General features: G+C 47.0%; 1 protein-coding gene across 11 annotated transcripts in view; it reads right to left on the bottom strand.

The window, feature by feature from the left end:
• Positions 1 to 487: 487 nt before the first annotated feature.
• Positions 488 to 20,931, bottom strand: part of LOC138744586 (L-fucose kinase) — a 443,124-nt gene continuing 422,680 nt past the window's right edge. For 10 of the 11 annotated variants that reach the window (XM_069900967.1, XM_069900972.1, XM_069900968.1 and 7 more), the window contains 3 exons: positions 19,703 to 19,802; positions 17,235 to 17,458; positions 488 to 2,146 (listed from right to left, as the gene is read on the bottom strand). In XM_069900967.1, coding sequence (XP_069757068.1) covers positions 2,042 to 2,146; positions 17,235 to 17,458; positions 19,703 to 19,802 — 429 coding nt within the window. In that variant the 3' untranslated portion in view covers positions 488 to 2,041. Of the gene's footprint in view, positions 2,147 to 17,234; positions 17,532 to 19,702; positions 19,803 to 20,931 lie in introns of those variants that run through there. The other variant, XM_069900973.1, reaches the window with a different exon arrangement.

Below are 20,931 nucleotides of genomic sequence, written 5' to 3'. Positions count from 1 at the left end.
TCCTCCATCAGACTCCTCAACAACAAACTCAATCAGGGACTCATTTAAGGACTCTTACTTGTGCACTTTATGGATTTTCTTTTGTTCTCTCTGTATTGCATAGTTAGTTTGTTTTCATTAGTTATCTGTTTACAGTTCTTTGATTTAAATGTTTACAATGTGTACAGTTTATTTTTTGCACTACCAATTAGTGGAAATTCTGCTGTGCCCGCAGGAAAAATGAATCTCGGTTATATGTGTATTCTGTGTATATGTGTATTCTGACAATAAAATCTGAACTCTAAATCTAAAAATGTTTGCTGCTGATCTTCGTTTGTACTCAGGATTTGATGCCTCTCGTGTCAGTGTCCAACAATAGTCGGCCAGCGCTGATGGATTCCAGTTGCCCTGATACCGTGTTTCCATGGTCCCAATGTCCCGGTGAAACCTTTCACCATGTTCATCACTGACTGCACCAGGATCAGCAAGGAAGACGTCCAAGTGTGAATCCAGAAAATGAATTTTCAATGACATTGCATTTCATGATTTTGTAGCTTAAAGTACACTTAAACTATGACAGGAAATCACAAAAACAAGTTGTATCTAAAAAATGGTACATGCTAGGAAAATTTTAAGGTGATTTTCTTGATCAGCAGCCCAAAATCTATAAAGTACACCCATTGTTCAGGAAGCAAAGTCTTCTTTGTCCGGTGTTATGTTGTCAATTAAACAGAATACAAATTTTTCATAGTTGTAAAGGTATGTTAATATCACCACAAAAAAAAGAGGTAATTTGGCACATTGCACCCTTGCTGATTTTTGTTAGAGCTATCTGATGTGAAAAGCAGTCATCGAAATTCAAAGAACAGACTGCAGATGCTGAAAAGCTGAAATAAAAGCAGAAAAGACTGCAAAAACATTCGGTGTCAGGCAGAATCTGCGGAAGGGAAAAGCAGTTAATGTTTCTGGTTGAAAACCCTTCATTCGAAAACTGGATATGCCAGAAAGCAAGTGGGTGACATCTCTGAGAAACGCATGCTCATCCAGGCGATCCCAATGTTTCTAAAGAACCTCAGCAGGTCATTCGGCACCCATAGGAAGTAAAAGGTAGCCAATGTTTCGATCCTGAGCCCTTGATCAGAAATCTGGAAAAAGTTAGCTACCTGAATAAAATAGTAGTCGAGTGGGGATGAGGACTGGGGATGTTGTGGCTCTACTGAGTTTCTCTAGCACTTTTGTGTGCTGTATTCACTCCAGCATCTGCAGACCTTCTTGTTTAACTCTTGTATTTCTGAGGCATTTCAGTACGAGGTTAATGAGGGCAGTCAGAGGGAGAAAACAATGGGATATGACTGAAGGATTCCTTGCCAAGAGACTTTATGAAGTCTGAAGTCTATATTGGAAACTCCAAGGGCTAATCCCTGCCACCCCTTGAAAAGAACTGTGCCATCAGCTCTGGTTTGTTCCTGCGCTGCTGTTGTGTCAATCCATGCCCAGAAGTTGGGATGGAAGTATCTGGCATGGGTTGATTATGCTCGACAAGCCTGTGTCAGGTCTGAACACCAATTGGTTTGAGGGAGAACTGTACAAGATCACTATGCCATTCCACTGAGCATTTTGGTTGACTCCAGGGGTTGGTCTGAAGTTACATACAGGCAAGTCTAAGTCAGGATGGCAGGTGAGAACAGATGGGTATTTACAACCAGATAATTTAACTTTCTGACAATAATAAGAAAATATCACTTCTAAACATTCCCCACCAAGAGTTTATCTTTAAAGTATGGATCATGTTACAAACCATCTTGACTTCATTTGCTTCATCACATCATCATTCTGGAAAAGTAATTACTTCAAATCAATGCTGAGACCACTTAATGTGTGAGATAGGTGCAGAAACGATTCTGATTTATCTGCCTTAATAAGTGAAGTATAACAAAGTACTGCAATTAATGATACAATAGATTTCTTGATACATTCAATGTGATTGGGTCCCGTGTTACTTGGTGATTTTCAATCATTCACAATAAAGTTTGCTTTAGTTGGTCAGGTTGAAAGATGCACATTAGATTATCCGTGTGGGATGTGGGTGTTCCTCTGGTCCAGCCAGGCTCACAGTGAGTCCAGTCTCATCGACCTCCACCTCATGGACACTAAAGGTTCCCAAACCCTGCAGGGAGAACAGAGTTCAGAACTATTACCATATTTTCACAGTCTTCCCTGACAGACCAGAAAGCTCACTGTGAATTCTGAGCTGGGACTCCAGCTCATATAAGAGAGGGAGCTGAGCACAATTTGGTTCTTGAGTCAAGGCAAATTTCTGTAAGTTGGGGAAACAGGATGGGGAAAGAAGGGGGAAAGCCCTGAATCATTTCAGAAGAACAGATGTTTAATATTTAGGTTGCAGTTTTGTATTGGTAAATTGGGGACTGCAGAATTCCAACTTAGGCCGAAGGGCTGCCAGAAACCCCCTCACCTCATCCTTAAATTATTTTGTTAAAAAATTTAGAAGTGCTGCTCAGTAACAGGCCATTTTGGCCCACAAGTCTGTGCCGCCCAATTTACACCTCATGAACCTACACCATATAACGATATATAAGTTTACAGTGCAGAAACAGGCCATATCGGCCCTACGAGTCTGCACCGGTTCACTTGAACAACTCCATTAGTTCCCCCCTCCCACTCTCCGCCCATAACCCTCCAACCCTCTCATATCCATGTACACATCCAACCTTTTCTTAAATGACAGAAAGGACCCTGCCACAACTATCTCCTCTGGAAGATCATTCGATTTTGCCACCACTCTCTGAGTGAAGAAGGATCCTCTAACATTTTTTCTGAAGTTTTGTTCCCTTACCCTTAACTTATGCCCTCTTGTTCCAACCTCTCCTGCCCTCAGGGGAAAGAGTCTACTCATGTCTAGTCTATCTATTCCCTTCATAATTTTAAATACCTCTATCAAATCCCCTCTCAACCATCTATGTTCCAATGAATGAAGTCCCAGTCTCCTTAATCTTTCCCCGAACTCTAGATGTTGTAAACCTTGTAAATCTTCTCTGCATCCTCTCCACCTTATCTATATCCTTCCTATAATTTGGAGACCAGAACTGAACACAATACTCCAAACCTGGCCTCACCAATGCCTTAAACAGCCACAGCATCACTTCCTAGCTCCTGTACTCTATGATTTATGAAGGCCAGCATACCATATGCCTTAACCACCCTGTCTACTTGGGAATCCACCTGCATGGAACTCTGTACCATAACTCCAAAATCCCTCTGTTCCTCTGCATTCTGCAATGCCCTCCCCTTAACTGCATATGTCCTATTCTGGTTATTTTTTTCCCGAAAAGCAGCACCTCGCACTTGTCTACATTAAATTCCATCTGCCATCTTTCAGCCCACTTTTCCAAACAAACCAAATCCTTCTGTAATCCAAGAAAACCTTCCTCATTATCCACCACTCTCCCTATTTTCGTATTGTCTGCATATTTGCTTACCCAGTGTAATGGAGGATTTAGACCCTGCTTTTGCGTATGCAAGGCTATCAGTAACCTACTTTGAGAATAATGTAAAAATCAGCAGACATAAGCTAAATTCCACCATGGGGCTCAGAGATGCAGTTATCTGACAAAAAGACATCTGGTACCAAGAACATTTAATCTTCCTGCTTGTTAGCAGGTTGCTGTTTGAGATTGATGGGATTGTTGGTCACAGACTGTCAGGCAAGACCTTGCAGCTAAGTAAATCATTGTATTCAAAGTGATAAGCTAGAAAGTTGTGGTATTTGATAGAAGCCTAGGCGTGCTCGGTTATCTGGTTTTTTTTGCGCGGGGATTAGATGCTTGAGTAAGCAATTTTTGGGTAATATAAGCTGTGGTCCCGCTGTTGAAGACTCAAGACTCTCTGAGGGGTGGCAACGTCTCTCAGCAAGAAGAACTTCTAGAGTAAAACCAACATCCCGGTCGGGGGAGGTGGAGAAGCTACCGGCGCCCTGACAAGTGTGCGGACATTGCCTCGCTTCGGCAGTTGGGACCAGTCCAGGCGTTGATAATTATAATTGGGAAGGGCTTGCATATTGTAGTTTGAAATCAGCTTAAGATTTTGTAATAAAGATTTGTACAAACTGAAGTGCTCTCGTGTGTGTCTCTGTTTTCTTTTGGTAGCTCAAACACTGTGACCAATGTAAAATGAACAAAGTGAGAGGTATAAGTGTACCCAGGACAATTGCGTAGTCGGCAGGATTGGTCTCGAGATGTTTCGCCAAAAGAAAGAAGTGAGCCCTGGGCAGTTCTTGATTCCGGGATGGACTTCCAAAGACGATGGGTTTGGCATGTTGGCCAATACCCTGTCTTTGTTGGGACCACCCATTAGTTGGGATGAGAGGTTAGATCCATCAAGTGCACCTCTGGGAGAGCGGGTTGCCACTCCTTCGAGAAAGTAAATTTCCTGTTAAAAAGGGGACGCTGACGGACGGTTTTTGGCTGCTGGCCACAGCCTTACGCCGCGCCGTTCAGCGTGAAGCAGAATTTGTTCAGCAAGAAGTAGAATCCTAGCACAAGAGAGAGCAACTAGAGGAGGAGATAGAAGCCATGCGACAACGCTGTTCCATGGTGAGCGAGATTGTTCGCACCAGTCAGGACCGAGCCAAAGAATGGGAGGATAAGCATGTCCAAATGATCTGCCGTAAATATTAAACTCCGGCAGCAGCTCTGTGCAGGTAAGGAAAAGCAAGGGGTAGAACCCGATCCACATCGTATTCGTGCCATGATAAGGAATGGCGATGATCCTGATGTAATTGATGATTGGGACAGGAATATCTGGAATGATGACAATGGTAATAATACAGATACCCCTCGGCATGTGCCTGACATACTCCCCTCTCCAACCGCTGTTCACGCCTGCCCCGTAAGGCAGCAGACTTCCCAAACAGACGAAGACGGAAAGGGGTATGATGTAATTGAAGAGATTGAAGGGATAGATGCCCCGGCGTCCCAAGTGGACCCAGGGGAAGGTACCCAAACCCCTGCTTATGCTCTATGGCCCACCCACCTCTATGGGATGTCCTCAGCCTCGGTCGGGAGCAGTCAACGATATGTGACTTCTCTATAAAAGAGCTTGTTGCCATTGGAGATCGATTAAGGCAAAAGATGGGAGAAACTGGCGGCCTGGCTTCTGCGTGTTTTGGAACAAGGAGGGGGTAATGTATATTTAACCCCTGAGGAATTGTTGGGATTAGGAACATTGACTACTGATATCCAGGTCACTGCTGAGCTGCGGGGTAGAGGAAGAGAGGTGGATTACTTACTTGCCACTCTAGGGGATGCCCTGTTACGAGTATACCCATCACCAGTAGATTGGGATTTACATTTGAAGAACAATTGGGGCACCCCAGAGGAGGGTATAGCAGTAATTCGTCAACAGGTCCTGGCCTCTGCCTTGTATGCAGGGCGTTTGAGGCTGTGGGTACATGGGGGGAGCCCTGACGAAGAGATGTTCACAGCCGGAATGCATACCCGATTGGTTCATTCCACCCAACCCACTGTACGAAACGAGTCCGCTAATTGGGCACTCTGTATCTGAGGTGGTTCTTGTCTTATCTGGGTTTCGAGAATTAGAGTTGGGAGGTAAAATCCACTCATGTACAACCCAGGTTAAATCAGACAAGCAGGATGAAAGGAGAGGGGCTGCTACTAATAACGGACCTACAAGAAAGGACCTTTTTCTAACCTTGTTAAAGTTAGGTGTACCTAAAAGTGATATTGATGGGAAACCTACCGTGGTCCTTTATGCCCTTTATAAGAGGAAGGCAGGGGAACATCATCCCCAGCTGATGAGTCCTCCTGGCCGAGCTGTGCCTTCTGCTCCCACTGCTGCTCCTATCGAGCCGGCTTCTCTTGCTCCAGTTACCCGTGATGAGATACAACAATTAGTTAAAAAGGATCTTATCGATAATAGTAGCATGTGGTCCTAGAAGCCCCCGAACTCTACTAAGGCATGAGGGTGCGGGTGGGATTCCCGTGTCTACTCCATTGAGATACGGCAGATATGCGGGGAACCGTGGCCCTACATACCATTAACAATCCATTGGGGTCGGGGTAATGACCGCCAATATTTGACCTTAGTCGATACCGGTCCGGAGCACTCGGTGATTCCTGGTAACCCCGACCTCTGGACTGGACCGACATTTCGAATAGAGGGGATAGGAGGAGCGATCACCGTGGCGAAGGAAATAAAAGTTCACGCCACGGTGGGTGATGGCCCTTCCCCTATCTGGTTACATGCCCTGGTGGCTGCCACTGACGAGTGTATCCTGGGTATCAATATTTTGTCCGGTATGGCCCTTAATACTAACCAAGGGGGATTTGCATTTGGAATTTAGACTATTACCAAAAGACTAGTGGTGTGTCGGGCTAAGTGGGATCCTGTAATGGTGCCTCCCCCTCACCCCCCCCCCGAAAAAAGTATGCATTTCGCAATATTGCCTCCCTGGAGGGCAGGAAGAGATTACTGCCACCATCGATGCTTTGCAAGAAGGGGTAGTGAGGCCCACAACGACGCCCTTTAATAGCCCTGTTTGGCCGGTCCAGAAGCCGGATGGCTCCTGGAGAATGACAGTTGATTATAGTTTTTTTGAACAAACATGCCCCACCACTTGCTTCGGCAGTTCCAGACATTGTTACCCTTATTGAGAACATTGCTACTGGGAACTCAGGAACATGGTATGTTGTCATTGATCTCGCTAACGCCTTCTTCAGTATTCTTATAGCTGAGGTCTCACAGGATCAGTTTGCTTTTACCTGAAAGGGGCGCCAGTACACCTTCACCCGCCTCCCTCAGGGCTATTTACACTCTCCCACTATTTGTCACACCCTAATTGCCCGTGATTTGGAGGTGGTGCCAGTATCGCCTTCTCTCTCGATTCACCATTATATTGATGATGTGATAATTGAAGGGGCCACGGAAGAGATGGTACAGGAAGGTATGGAGAGTGTCCAAGATACCCTGATGCAAAGAGGGTGGGCCATTAACCCTGCCAAGGTGCAGGGCCCGTCCCACAGTTATTTTCCTTGGATTTCAGTGGCATGCTGGAGAACAGGTGGTTCCCGATAAAGTTCACAATAAGATCGCAGTCTTGGCCACTCCTACTAGTAAAAAGGAGACCCAGCATTTCCTAGGGTTATTGGGATACTGGTGACACCATATTCCACACTTGGCATTGCTTTTATGTCCTCTATATAAGGTTACCTGAAAGAAAATGGACTTTTTATGGGGTAACGATCAGGAAAGGGCGTTCCAGTCCACCAAGCAGGCTATTCTTCAGGCCCTGCCCATTTCTCCCTGCATCCCAAATACCCCCTATGAACTACAGGTCTCCGTTACTAATCATGTGGCCTCCTGGAGCCTCTGGCAGAAACAAGACGGCCACCGAGTCCTGTTGGGATTCTGGTCATGAACCATACCCGAAGCTGCCACTCGTTATTCTGCTTTTTAACAACTTACTGGCTTGTTACTGGGCCCTGCTGGAGATGGAAAGAATGACAGATGATGCAGATTTTCAGTTGCGTGCTGCATTTCCAATAATGAACTGGGTCCTGGCTAATGATGCTAATCTAAAGATTGGGCGGGCTCAGCAGTCTTCTATTGTTTAATGGAAGTGGTATATTCAGAGTCGCGTGACCAGAGGGCCTGAAGGGGTGGGCCGCATACACGAACTTCCGTCTCATCATGAGGACGATGAACCCACCTTGCCCCCTCCCCTACCCCCTTCACCAGTTCAGTGGGGTAAACCATATGATTCGCTCACTCCAGCAGAACAAGAGGATGCCTGGTTTACTGATGTTAGCAGCCGATGGGTGCAAGGAGTAGAAGTGGAAGGCGGTGGCTTACCATCCCAGGTCGGGAACTCACTTATCAGAGGAGGGGGATGGCGACTTCAGCCAATATGCTGAGTTGAAGGCGGTCACTTTAACACTAGACCCCCATGATCACCCTCTTCGCCTGTTTACTGATTCCTGGGCTGTGGCTAATGGACTAGTGGTATGAATGCCTGATTGGCAAAAGAACGACTGGCTGATACATGACCGCTCAGTATGGGGCAAACAGTTGTGGCAGCTGTTGTGGGATGCTTCCCACCATCGTGAGATAACCATATATCACATTGACACCCATACCAATGCGACGATGAACATGGCACAACATAATGCAGTAGCAGATCAGCTTGCCACTATCAGCCACACCGATACCGTTCCCCAGGCTCAATGGGCACATGAACAGAGTGGCCATTTGGGGGAGAAGGAATCAGTTATGTGGGCCCGTACACATGCCTAATTCGTCCATCAGGATGATGTCCCCATGGTCGTGCGTACATGTCCAGCATGCCAGCTTGTGAAGTCCCGCACCGTTCCTCCTGGTCCGAATAAGACGTGGAGTTTGCTCGGCTGCGGTCTGGCAAATTGATTACATAGGCCCCATGCCAGACTGTATGGGTAAAAGTTACATCCTAGTAATGGTTGACACCTTTTCAGGCCTGGTTTTTGCTTTTCCCACCAAGACGGCTGGGACTATCCAAGGACTAAACCATTTAATTTCTCATTATGATGTACTAGAGGAGATTCAGTCTGATAATGGCTCACACTTCTCTGGGAAGGCAATCTATGATTGGGCAACTGACAACAGTATCTTATGGGTCCACCATATTCCTTATTACCTGCGGGTTGCCGGGTTAGTTGAACGAATGAATGGCTTACTGAAGGAACAAATTCGTTTATTAACACCACTGGGGACCCTGAAGTGGTGGTGCCATGTGCTGCAGCAGGCAGTCGACAATTTGAACCATCACCCTTTAAAGGGAGGTACACCTTTCCACCGACTTCTTCACGCTTCTGAACTACAGTCTATTCCAGAGGAAAAACAGTCATTGCCCCCCATTCCCGAGCTAGAGAATGTCGGACAAAAGGTATGGGTGGCACCACCAGGTAGTGACCCTCCTGTAAAAGGGGAAATAGTGACACCTGCTTAGGGTAACACTCGGTGGGTAGCTATTGAGGGCCAGGATGGTTTAGTTTGTTTAAATACTGAACACGTACGGCATCGTGAGTGACATATGTCAGGCTTCTTTGTTCCAGGTCTTCCGTCTTGCACTCCTGCTGATCTGGCTTAACAGCTGCTTTGATGCCAGCAATTGGATTTGTAATGTCGAGGACGTTCTGAGGGAGTTGCCCGTGGGGGACACGGCCTGATGCATTACACCAAAGAAGTCCTCGGTCACCCGCCTCAAGTGCAACTTATTATAAATGTTATTGCCGGTCACGGTTCCTTTATTCTGTTTGTGGGTGGACCAACTGAAGGAGTCGCCCCCTACTTCTGTGATGGTCATTTTTGTACCTGCTTTATATCTTGTAATAACTCTGCATCGCCTGTCGCTAAGTGGTGGAAGGATTCCTGTTCTGTGGAGGGTTGGTGGCCTACTTCACCACCAAACATTCCTTCAGATTTGTCCGATATTTCCTTTCTCCACGTTTCCTATGCTTACGCTCACCGATTAAATGTTTCTGATTGTTGGATTTGTACCATAGGCCCCTTGCATACAGGGATTCCCATGATCCCCATTCCTTTCACCCGAAAGGAGGTTGCTGCCTGGAAATATTTTGATCCCTCCAAAGGCAGGGTTCACATTGATGTTAATAAGTCTGTTCCTGAGGAGGCCCAGTTCTTTAATCTAAGTGACATTTTGGGTATTTTTTGAGGATGGCATATTCCTACCCCCTCCTTATAATATGATATGCCCCCCCCCCCCCTATTTTATTGTTTCTCAACATGTGAAGGGCTCTGTCTGCTTTTGTAAGTTCCCCGACAAGCCTGCCAATGTACTGGGATACAGTGATTGTCTGGCATATTCCCCTTTTATTTCTAAGCACCCTATGAATGGAACCTATTGGGTTTGTGGGTCTCGCGCCTTTGCATGGCTACCCCTTACCTGGGGTGGTTGCTGCTATTTGGCATATGCCGTCTCATACCTGCATCATATTTCCCGTTTACAGGATCATCCCTCGCTTCTGTGTATGTCCCCTGTCCTTCGGCATAGACGTGCCCTCTCAGGTGCCGAGATTTCCTTTGCCGCTTTGATCCCAGGTTATGGCGTTATTCGCATCTCCAAAGAGGTTCACAAATTATATGATCTAATGAGTTCTTTTGCCAATGAGACATCCTTCACCCTTTTGTCTGTCAGGGCCTTAATTACCTTAATCACGAACTCTCTGCTGTCAGGACAGTGGCTTTACAGAATCGTATGGCCCTGGATTTTCTTTTAGCAAAACTGGGTGGCACGTGTGCCGTTGTCAGTTCTGAATGTTGCTCGTATGTTCCTGATGTATCCACTAATATATCTGATATTGTTTAGCATGTTTCAAAATCTGTTTGTGAGCTTCATCATCTGAGTATCATGGCCCACAAGGATAGTTTGAGCCTTGGTTGGAATCCTTTTCCATGGTTAACTGGTACATTTGGGGGATTGGGCCACAATATTCTCCGTTGGTTGCTCCCATTATTGCTTATTTTTGTGATTATTATAATTTTGGTTTCTCTTTTTCGCTCCTTCTGTACTCGAATGCTTGTTAGGTCTCGTAAGTGACAGACTGCGACTAAGGGGTGGAATGTAATGGAGGATTTAGACCCTCCTTTTGCCTATGCAAGGCTGAGTATCAGTAACCTACTTTGAGAATAATGTAAAAATCAGCAGACATAAGCTAAATTCCACCATGGGGCTCAGAGATGCAGTTATCTAACAAAAAGATATCTGGTACCAAGAACGTAGCCAGTTGCTGTTTGACAGACTGTCAGTCGAGACCTTGCAGCTAAGTAAATCATTGTATTCGAAGTGATAAGCTAGAAAGTTGTGGTATTTGATAGAAGCCTAGGCATGCTCGGTTATCTTTTTTTGCGCAGGGAACAGGCACTTGTCTACATTAAATTCCATCTGCCATCTTTCAGCCCACTTTTCCAAACAAACCAAATCCTTCTGTAATCCAAGAAAACCTTCCTCACTATCCACCACTCTCCCTATTTTCATATTGTCTGCATATTTGCTTACCCAGTTAACCACCCTCTCCTCCAAATTGAACGGTGGGAGGAAACCAGAGCCCCTGGGGATATTCCATGCAGACCCAAGGGAGAATGTACAAACTCCTTATAGACAGCTCGGGATTTGAACCCCGGTCCCGATCGCTGGTGCTGTAAAGGTGTTGTGCTAACCGCTACACCAACCGTGCCATCCTTTTATCCCTTTCCTTGCTGTTTATCCCAACATAGACCTTGATGTCTGGTTCCTTCGTCCATTCAAGAGGGGCTAAATTGCCTCTCAAATGAACTCCTTCCTGGTCATAATTACAAATGATGCACTTGTATCCCCATTTACAGAATCTGTCAATGCTACTACATCATGATTTCTCTCCTCCTTCCCTTGGATCACCTCGTCCTTGAACCCATGATTACCACTCTGACCATATTTATGCACTAAATATATGGATTGTCATTCCCCATTTCCCTCGAGTTCACCTAGCGCATCAACGCTGTCCCGATGCTGCATCATGCTTATCAGCTGTGGTGAGGACTGCAGTAGATAGTTTCAATGCTCCTCGCTCCCTCTCCCCGCTGAATCAGGGTCTCCCCACTTCACAGTATTGCTCAAAGACCATGAGGCAGAAAGAGTTATAACACAGCCATCTGCTACAGAAATGTTCACCTGTGTCATTCTCTCTATTTACAAACTCCCCCACATTCCGCCATCCAGACAAGACTTATTTACTTACTGTGATAGTACAGATTCTATCATCAATGTGTTTCTGTACAGATTGTAGTGTAGGATGACTGTGATTGGCTACTGGCAGGTCTTAAAGGGTTGCTCCTAGCCATACCGGGTCATTCTGGACTGGTCGACCTACATGTGATATGCTCCAGTCTTCTGGTTAATAAAAGCCTTGGTTTGGATCAACAAGTCTTTGATTCTTTCGACACGCTCTACAATTTTATTAACTAGAAAGTTTTAAAGGGATGGAGCGTATGCTATGGCTGGAACGCCTTGACGTCGACCCAGCCTCGAATGACTTTAAGCACTGGGTGAGGTGCTTCAAAACATACTTACAACTCTCTGACCCTACCGTGATAGAGGAAAGCCATCGACTACTAATATTGATGACTATGGTGTCCCCGAGAGTATATCAGAGCATCCAGGATGTGACCACTTATGCCACAGCCATGAAGTTGCTGAAAGGACTCTACGAGCGACCGGTGAACTCGGTACAAACTAACGACAAGGAGGCAAGAGCCCAGTGAGTCCTGTAGAACTTATATTCAAGCACTAAGGGCAATGGCCAGGGACTGTGCCTGCCCAGACAGAATGCTGCTGAGACAACAGATTATCTCATTCAGGATGCCTACGTGGCCGGGGTCCGATCGAATGAGGTGAGGTAGCGCCTGCTAGAGCACGTGGGAGAAAACCTTGAGGACGATATCCGGATCGCAGAGACAATCGAGGATGCGGTCTTAAGTATGTACCCCACGCTCTGATGTGAGTAGGATGCCCTCCCTCTATCCGACTACCCCCAGCAAACCGACAGCCTGTGGTTGCTACTACGCTGCCCGATGCGACCCCAAAATGTTATTTCTACGACAAGAGGGACAAGAACAGCAGGTCCCAGGTCCCAGGTCCCGGCGAGAAAAGCCAGGTGCCAGAAGTGCCTTAAAAACGGCCACTTTGCTGTAATATGTCACTCCAAAATGGCCACCGTCAAACACAGTGCCTCGTGTGAAGCCCAACCACCACCCTCCCATTCAAACACTTCTTCCTCAGAGCTCTCATCCAATGAGAGTGAGGGCTCCACTGCGCGGCAGTGTCTAACGTCACGGGGCAGATACTGAGCGCGAATATACAACCCACCCTTGCCACAATGACGTTGGGCCTGCTTCACCCTCCCTCACGAAGCAACATCCGACCAGGCCCCAGCCCCGACTTCAGTGGCCGCCGCCATCACCACTGAGCCCGCCGCCGCCGCCGCTACCGATGCTGCTGACCAGGGACCCGCCACCACTGAGGCAGCCGACCAGGTACCCACCGCCACGACTGATGCTACCGACCCAGTACCCACTGCCACTACTGACATTTCCAACCAGGGACATGGCGCCGCGACCGACCTGGTACCCATCGTCGCGATCGACTGACTGACCGCCCCACCACCAACAGCAAGCAGCGACCCCCAGCACTTACCGTTGGCTGGCTGACACCCCCAGCAGGCTGCAAGCAGCAGCACCAACTCCGCGACGCTGACTCCAGCCCAACTGTTTCTGTGATGTCACCAAGCACGCATTGTGTGACGTCATCACGTAGGACTCCACTGTCCCCATTACAAGTCACTGCATCAGCAACCCTAGACCAGGACTGCCCCCATCCCCTCACAAAAGCAATGGAACTGATTAAAGTGCATGGACACTATACTAATTGTTTATTTGACTCGGGGTCAACTGACAGTTTTATCCCCCCAGACCTGGCCCACCGTTGCAAACTAGCTATTCTCCTCACTGCCCAGAGGATTTCATTGGCGACCAGATCCCTCTCGACTGGGGTAAAGGGGTTCTGCGTGGTGATCCTGAAAGTCCAGGGCATCACATTCACAGACTTCAAACTATTAGTCCTTCCCCAACTGTGCGCCCCTGTACTGCAGGGACTGGACTTTCAGTGCCAGTTTCGAACCATTTCCCTGCACTTTGGGGGGGCCTCACGCTCCATTCCCTGACTGTAACCACACCACCCTGGAAACCTCTTGCCAGCGGCAGCCCGAGCTACCTGCCCCCATGCCCCGGGGCTTCATCTGTAGCCTCTCCACCCTCCGAGTTGCTCCGCCAGCGCTCTTCGCAAACCTCACCCCTGGCTGGAAGCCTGTGGCCACCAAAAGCCGGCAATATAGTTATGAACAAAGGAAATTTATCACAAGTGAGGTGCGCAGACTGCTGGATGAGGGCATTATCAAACCTAGCTTGAGTCTCTGGAGGGCCCAGGTGGTGTTTGTTAAAAACGGGGAGAATCTGCAGATGGTGGTTGACTACAGCCAGACAATCAACCACTTCACGCTTCTGGATGCTAACCCCTTTCCATGGATCATGGATGTGGTGAATCAGATCGCCCAATACCACGTGTTCTCCACCACTGACATGTTCGGCCTATCACCAGTTCCTGATCCGCCGAGAAGACCGACCTTTCACAGCCTTTGAAGCGAATGGGCGGCTGTATCAATTCCTCAGGGTACCCTTTGGGGTCACAAATGGCGTCGCGGTCTTCCAGCGGGAAATGGACTGGATGGTGGACCAGAACAGGCTGACTGCTACTTTCCCGTATCTGGACAATGTCACCGTCTGTGACCATGACACAGAGGATCATGATGCCAACCTCAAGAAATATTTTCACACTGCAACTCGGCTGAACTTGAGCTACAATTTCAACAAGTGTGTCTTCCGGACCACTCGGCTCACAATTCTGGGTTGTGTGGTGGAAAACGGGGTGGTAATGCCAGACCCTGACCACATGCGTCCCCTCATGGACTTGCCCCCCACCCCCCCCCCCCCCCACAGCCAGAAGGCACTCAGACGCTACCTGGGCTTTTTCTCCTACTATGCCCAATGGGTTCCACACTATGCTGACAAGGAATGGCCACTTATCAAGACCACCTCCTTCCCCCTGTCCACCAAAGCCAGAGCAGTCTTCGACCGCATCAAATCAGACATCGCCGTTGCAACGCTGCATGCCTTCGATGAGTCCATCCCATTCCAAGTCGAGAGCAATGCGTCTGACTTTGCACTGGCGGCCACTTTGAACCAGGTCAGCCGGCCGGCCGGTAGCCTTCTTCACCAGAACTCTCCAGGGTCTTGAGAACCAACACTCCTCTGTCAAGAAGGAGGCCCAGGCTATAGTTGAAGCAGTACGTCATTGGAGACACTATCTCACTGGCAGGCACTTTACACTGTGGTCTCGTTCATGTTTAGTAATACCCAGCAAGGTAAGATCAAGAATGATAAAATCGCCAGGTGGAGAATCGAACTCTCTACTGTTAATTATGACATACTGTATCGGCTTGGTAAACTCAACAATCCGCCAGATGCGCTCTCCAGGGGTCACTAGGTTCGCGCACTTTGTCAAAGCTCGCAACATGGTCGAGGAGGTTTGCTCCATGATCCGAGCCTGCCCTGTGTGTGCTGAGTGCCCCACTTCTTCCGTCCGGAGAACACCCATGTTATCAAAGCCACCCGCCCCTTTGAGTGTCTCAGCGTGGACTTCAAGGAGCCCCTACCGTCGACCAACCATAATACCTACATCCTTATGGCCATCAATGAGTACTTCCGCTTCCTGTTCGCTGTGCCCTGCTCAGACATGACCACCTCCTCAGTCACAAAGGCCCTGCACAGCATCTTCGCCATCTTCGGGTACCCCAGTTACATTCACAGTGACAGGGGGTCCTCGTTTATGAGCGCAGAGCTGCGGCAGTACCTTCTGGAGCGTGGTATTGCTTCAACCAGGACCAACAGCTATCTTCTTTGGCTTGGCTTCGCGGACGAAGATTTATGGAGGGGGTAAAAAGTCCACGTCAGCTGCAGGCTCGTTTGTGGCTGACCAGTCCGATGCGGGACAGGCAGACACGATTGCAGCGGTTGCAAGGGAAAATTGGTTGGTTGGGGTTGGGTGTTGGGTTTTTCCTCCTTTGCCTTTTGTCAGTGAGGTGGGCTCTGCGGTCTTCTTCAAAGGAGGCTGCTGGCCGCCAAACTGTGAGGCGCCAAGATGCACGGTTTGAGGCGTTATCAGCCCACTGGCGGTGGTCAATGTGGCAGGCACCAAGAGATTTCTTTAGGCAGTCCTTGTACCTTTTCTTTGGTGCACCACCGAGCTATAACCCACACGATAATGGGCAGGTTGAAAGAGAGAAGGTCACCGTCTGGAAAGCCCTCCAGTCCAAAGGTCTCCCCACCTCTCGCTGGCAGGACGTGCTCACTAGCACCCTACACTCAATCTGCTCCCTTCTATGCACCGCGACCAATGCCAACCCCCATGAAAGGATGTTCTCTTTCCCAAGGAAATCTGAATTGGGAACAACCATACCAGCATGGCTCACGGTTCCTGGTCTGGTCCTCCTGTGATGCCACGTCCGGTACTCAAAGAATGACCCCTTGGTTGACCGAGTGACTCTGCTCCATGTGAACCCGCATTATGCCTACAATGAGTACCCGGATGGGCGGGAGGACACAGTATCGGAATGGGACCTAGCCCAAGCTGGATCAGGCCCAACAGTGCTTCCAATGCAACCTCCCTCAAATCCTTCTCCGCCAGGTCATGTGCTTGAACAGAGGGACCAGCACCACCCCACCAGCTCAGGCCAGACTGTCAAGAATGCTGTTGGGGAATGAAGTGAAGCAGTGGTCGCACCCGACGAGCCTGTTGGCAACACGACTCCAGTGACTCCAATCCCGGCACCATGGTGGTCATGCCGGATGGTCAGGCCCCCGACCGGTACAGCCCCTAACCTCCATCCACCCCGGGCTCAGTTCTCAAAGAAGGGGTGAATGTAATAGTACAGATTCTAGCACCAATGTGTATATGTATAGATTGTAGTCTAGGATGACTGTGATTGGCTGAGTGTGTAGCCACACCTACTGACAGGTCTTAAAGGGTTGCTCCTAGCCAGACCAGGCCATTCTGGACTGGTCGACCTACTTGTGATATGCTCCACTCTTCTAGTTAATAAAAGCCTTGGTTTGGATCAACAAGTTTTTGGTTCTTTCGACGTGCTCTACAATTACTACTTATTTTTACTTATTAATTTAATTTTCATTTGGAGACACAGCAGGGTAACAGGCCCCACCGGCCCATGTGCCCGAGCCACTCAAATATATCCATGTAACCAATTTAACCCACTGACTTGTACGACTTTGGAAAATGAGAGGAAATGGGTGCACCTTGAGGAAACCCACGTGGACATGAGGAGAACATACAAACTCCTTACATTAGCAACGGATTTGAATTCTGCTAATTACTACTCAAAACCCTGCTCTGGATGTTTTAAAATTATACACATTAACGCAGTGAAACACTGAACAAAATCATATATCCTGCAAGGAGGGATGGTGAGTGTGGGAGTACCAGCTTTCCCCTCCAATTTCATCCTCAGATTGGGTTCTCACACAGAACATCTGCATCAACTCACCACTGACCACCTTACCTTGCTTGCCCTCAGTATCCTCTCAATGGCTACTTTCTGCTTTGGTCGTTTGGTCAGGAGGTAAAGGAAGCCTCCACCTCCTGCCCCAGCCAAGCTCTGCCCGTGTATGTGGGGTTGCAGGATGGTCATCATCTCTTGGACTGTCAACGGCTCACACCCAGGGGCCATGCATTTCTTCTGCTGCCAGTAGGTATTCAGGCACTGCCCGATCTGGGAAAGGTCACCTGTCGAATGTACAAATTATTCTTCATCATGTTTAGCTTTTCTCTCCACTGCCTTCCCTCCTCTGCTGAACAGCTGGGAACGAACGAAGAACTGAAGTTAGCAGCCATCACTCTTGAGTCATCTGAGCTGATATCACACAATTGGCTACGGCTGCCAAATATGTGAAGGCAAGGCCCACAGGGAGCAACAGAGTGAATGTCTTGGTTCTGCTACTCGGGACAGAAGAATTCTGAACAGCTTGGTTTTTCCCTGCCTTGTGTGGTTATCAGAAGAGATAGGGCCCCTCTGCCATCTCTGAGAGGCTGCATCTACCACCTTGCAACACATCATCAACTACAACCTTCCTGGCCAAGTCTGTGGATCAGAGGTTGGATCCCGTAAGCTGCTGACTTGAAGCCAAGCTTGATACCAGGAGTTGGGTTGTTAAAGAAATTCTAACTGCAGAGAGGTTGCTCAAACCCAGGTAAAGATGTTGGTACCCAGAGACTCCACCCAAGTCTAGGACCATTGGAAGCAATAGCTGGCCTCCTGCTGTGGTATTTCACCACGTATCCCTTTTAAAGTGGTGCAGTTCACAATGCACACACCTACCAACGAGGTTCAGTTCACCATACACACTCCTTCCCACGTGGTTCAGTTCACCACACACACACCTTCCCACGTGGTTCAGTTCACCACACACACACCTTCCAGCGTGTTAAACCTCACCACACCCACACCTTTCCATGTGGTTCAGTTCACCACACCCACAACTTCCAATGTGGTTTAGCTCACCACACACACACCTTCCAACGTGGTTCAGCTCACCACACACACCTTCCAACGTGGTTAAGTTCAACACACACACACACACCTTCCCAAGTGGTTCAGTTCACCACACACACACCTTCCAGCGTGTTAAACCTCACCACACCCACACCCAATGAGGTTCAGCTTACCACACCCACACCTTCCAACGTGGTTCAGCTCACCACACACACCTTCCTATGTGGTTCAGTTCACCACACACACCTTCCAATATTGTAAACTTCACCACATACACATTTTTCAATGTGGTTCAGTTTACCATGACTCCAATATCGTTCAATTCACTGGAGGACACCTTCCAACATGGTTTAGTTCACACTGCACACATCTTCTAATGTGGTTCAAACACAAAGCGCACACCTTCCAATGTGGTTCAGACACAACGTGCACACCTTCCAACGTGATTTGGTTCACCACGCACACACCTTCTAATGTGGTTCACTTCACCATGCGCACACCTTCCAACGTGATACAGTACATACATGCACCTACATTCAGGGTCAGGGACAGTCATCATCTGAGCCTCGGTGCACTGACAGCAGCTGATGCTGTCTGCCCACAAATAGCAGGATAAGAATTTCAAGTACAGGAGGATGCCCCTCAAGCCTGATCAATGAGGCAATGACTGCTCTGACTAAATCAGTATCACCCTCTTCTCCACATTCTGTAAACATTTTACCCCCTTTGTTTATCAATAATTTATTTAATCTGTCTTAAAAATATTCAAGGACTCAAGAAAAAAGGAGCTGGATCATTTCTGTCCTAAATGGGAGACCCGTTATTTTGAATTAGTGACCTGAAGTGGATTCTCCCACAAGAGGAGCCATCCTTCCAATGTCCACTGTGAAGACCCTCTCAGGATCTTCGTTGTCTCTTCTCACTTTCTTAAACTCTAATGGAAATAATCCTCGACTTTGATCTTTCCTCAGAAGACAAGAACTCTAATTCAATACAATCTCTCCGAATGGTTTCCAACCCACTTGCTTGAATGAGGAGGCCAATAATTATTGGTCAATAGAATAAACAATATTCTAGATGAGGCCTCTCCAATGCCCTATCAAAACTGAAGTATTACTTTTGCATTAATTTTCCCGAGCAATAAGCAAGAACATTCAGTTTCCTCTCCTCGTTACTTGGTCTTATATCGTAGCCATTTGTAAATTAATCAGCATTGGAATTTTTCATCATGTAGATAATATACTTTTTAAAATGTTGCCTTCCAAAATGGACATTTCACATTTTCCTCATTTACTTAATATGCTCACTCACTCGCTCAACCTAACTCCCCTGTTGTCTTCTTTACGACTTAGTGTTTAAAAAAAAAACACCATATAATACCATGAAGCAAAGTGGAGCCACATAACCCAGAGTGGATCCAATATCGTCGGGTACACAAAGCAATTTGATTCAGGACCTTCTGCTCCAAGCTTACTCACCTTTGATGAAAGCTTGCATGCATTCCTCAGCATTCCTAACCAATGCATCTGTGTTCTGCACGATGCTGGGCAACCTGGCGTACCAATTCCTCAACACGTCCTGCAAAGCAACCAGAGCCATCATGGAAAGTTGTTCACACCATCCATTTAGAGTCATACAGCATGGAAATAGGCCCTTTGGTCCAACTTACCCAGGTGGCCTAAAATCATTCCCCCCCACCTCCATCACACCACACTAGTCCCACCTTGCCTCATTTAGTCCATATCACTAGACCCTTTTTATCCATATATTCATCCAATTGTTTCTTAAACATTGCAATAGTACCTGCTTTAATCACCTCCATCCAGCAGCCAGTTCCATAAACCCACCATACAAACGTTACTGGTTCCTTTTAAATCTCTCCCCCCTCACCTTAAACCTATGCCCTCAGGCTACCGATTCACCTGCTCTGAGCAACAGACTCTGAGTTCAGCCGGATCTATTCCTCTCATGGTTTTTACACTCGGTTTAAATCAAACTTTTACATTTATTTTAAATTTAGACATACAGGATCATAAACCTGCCCTTTTGGCCCATGTGCCTGAGCCGCCCAATTACACGCAATTCACCTACAACTCTCCTGGTATATTTTTTTTGAAATTTTTATTTCTCATTTGTATCAATACAAAGAATAAATTCAATTATACAGTAACTTAACAAACCATACAGAATGACACAATGATTTTTTAATTTTCTCCCCAACCCCCCAAAAGAAAAAAAGAAAGAACACCTACTTCTACATATATAACTAACATATATAGTATTCATTGACTATTTTTTATAATTGCAAACTGAGATGGTCGGGCAAAGTGGAGATGTGGATGGACTTTTAGTCATAAAATCCATATATGGTTCCCAAATTTTACAAACGTTTCTAATTGGATTCCTTAAACTATAAGCAATTTTTTTTAAAGGTATACAATTTTGCATTTCAACCTGCCATCTGTCTATTTTTACCCAATTCTCAGTTTTCCACGTTACTGCTGTATATTTCTTTGCTGTCGCTATGGCTACATTTACAAAATTTTTTTGATATTTATCCAATTTCAGTTTTATATCTTCTTCATATATATTCGCAAGTAAAAATATTCTTGGATCTTTTTGTATCATTATCTTCATAATTTGTCCTAATAATTGTTATGGAGTCCAGAGGACCCCAAAAACTAACAGCAATAGATATGGACCACAA

Source organism: Narcine bancroftii, chromosome 10 (genome assembly GCF_036971445.1).
Source record: "Narcine bancroftii isolate sNarBan1 chromosome 10, sNarBan1.hap1, whole genome shotgun sequence".
NCBI classification, from domain to species: domain Eukaryota; kingdom Metazoa; phylum Chordata; class Chondrichthyes; order Torpediniformes; family Narcinidae; genus Narcine; species Narcine bancroftii.
This window is presented reverse-complemented; position numbering and strand designations above follow the sequence as displayed.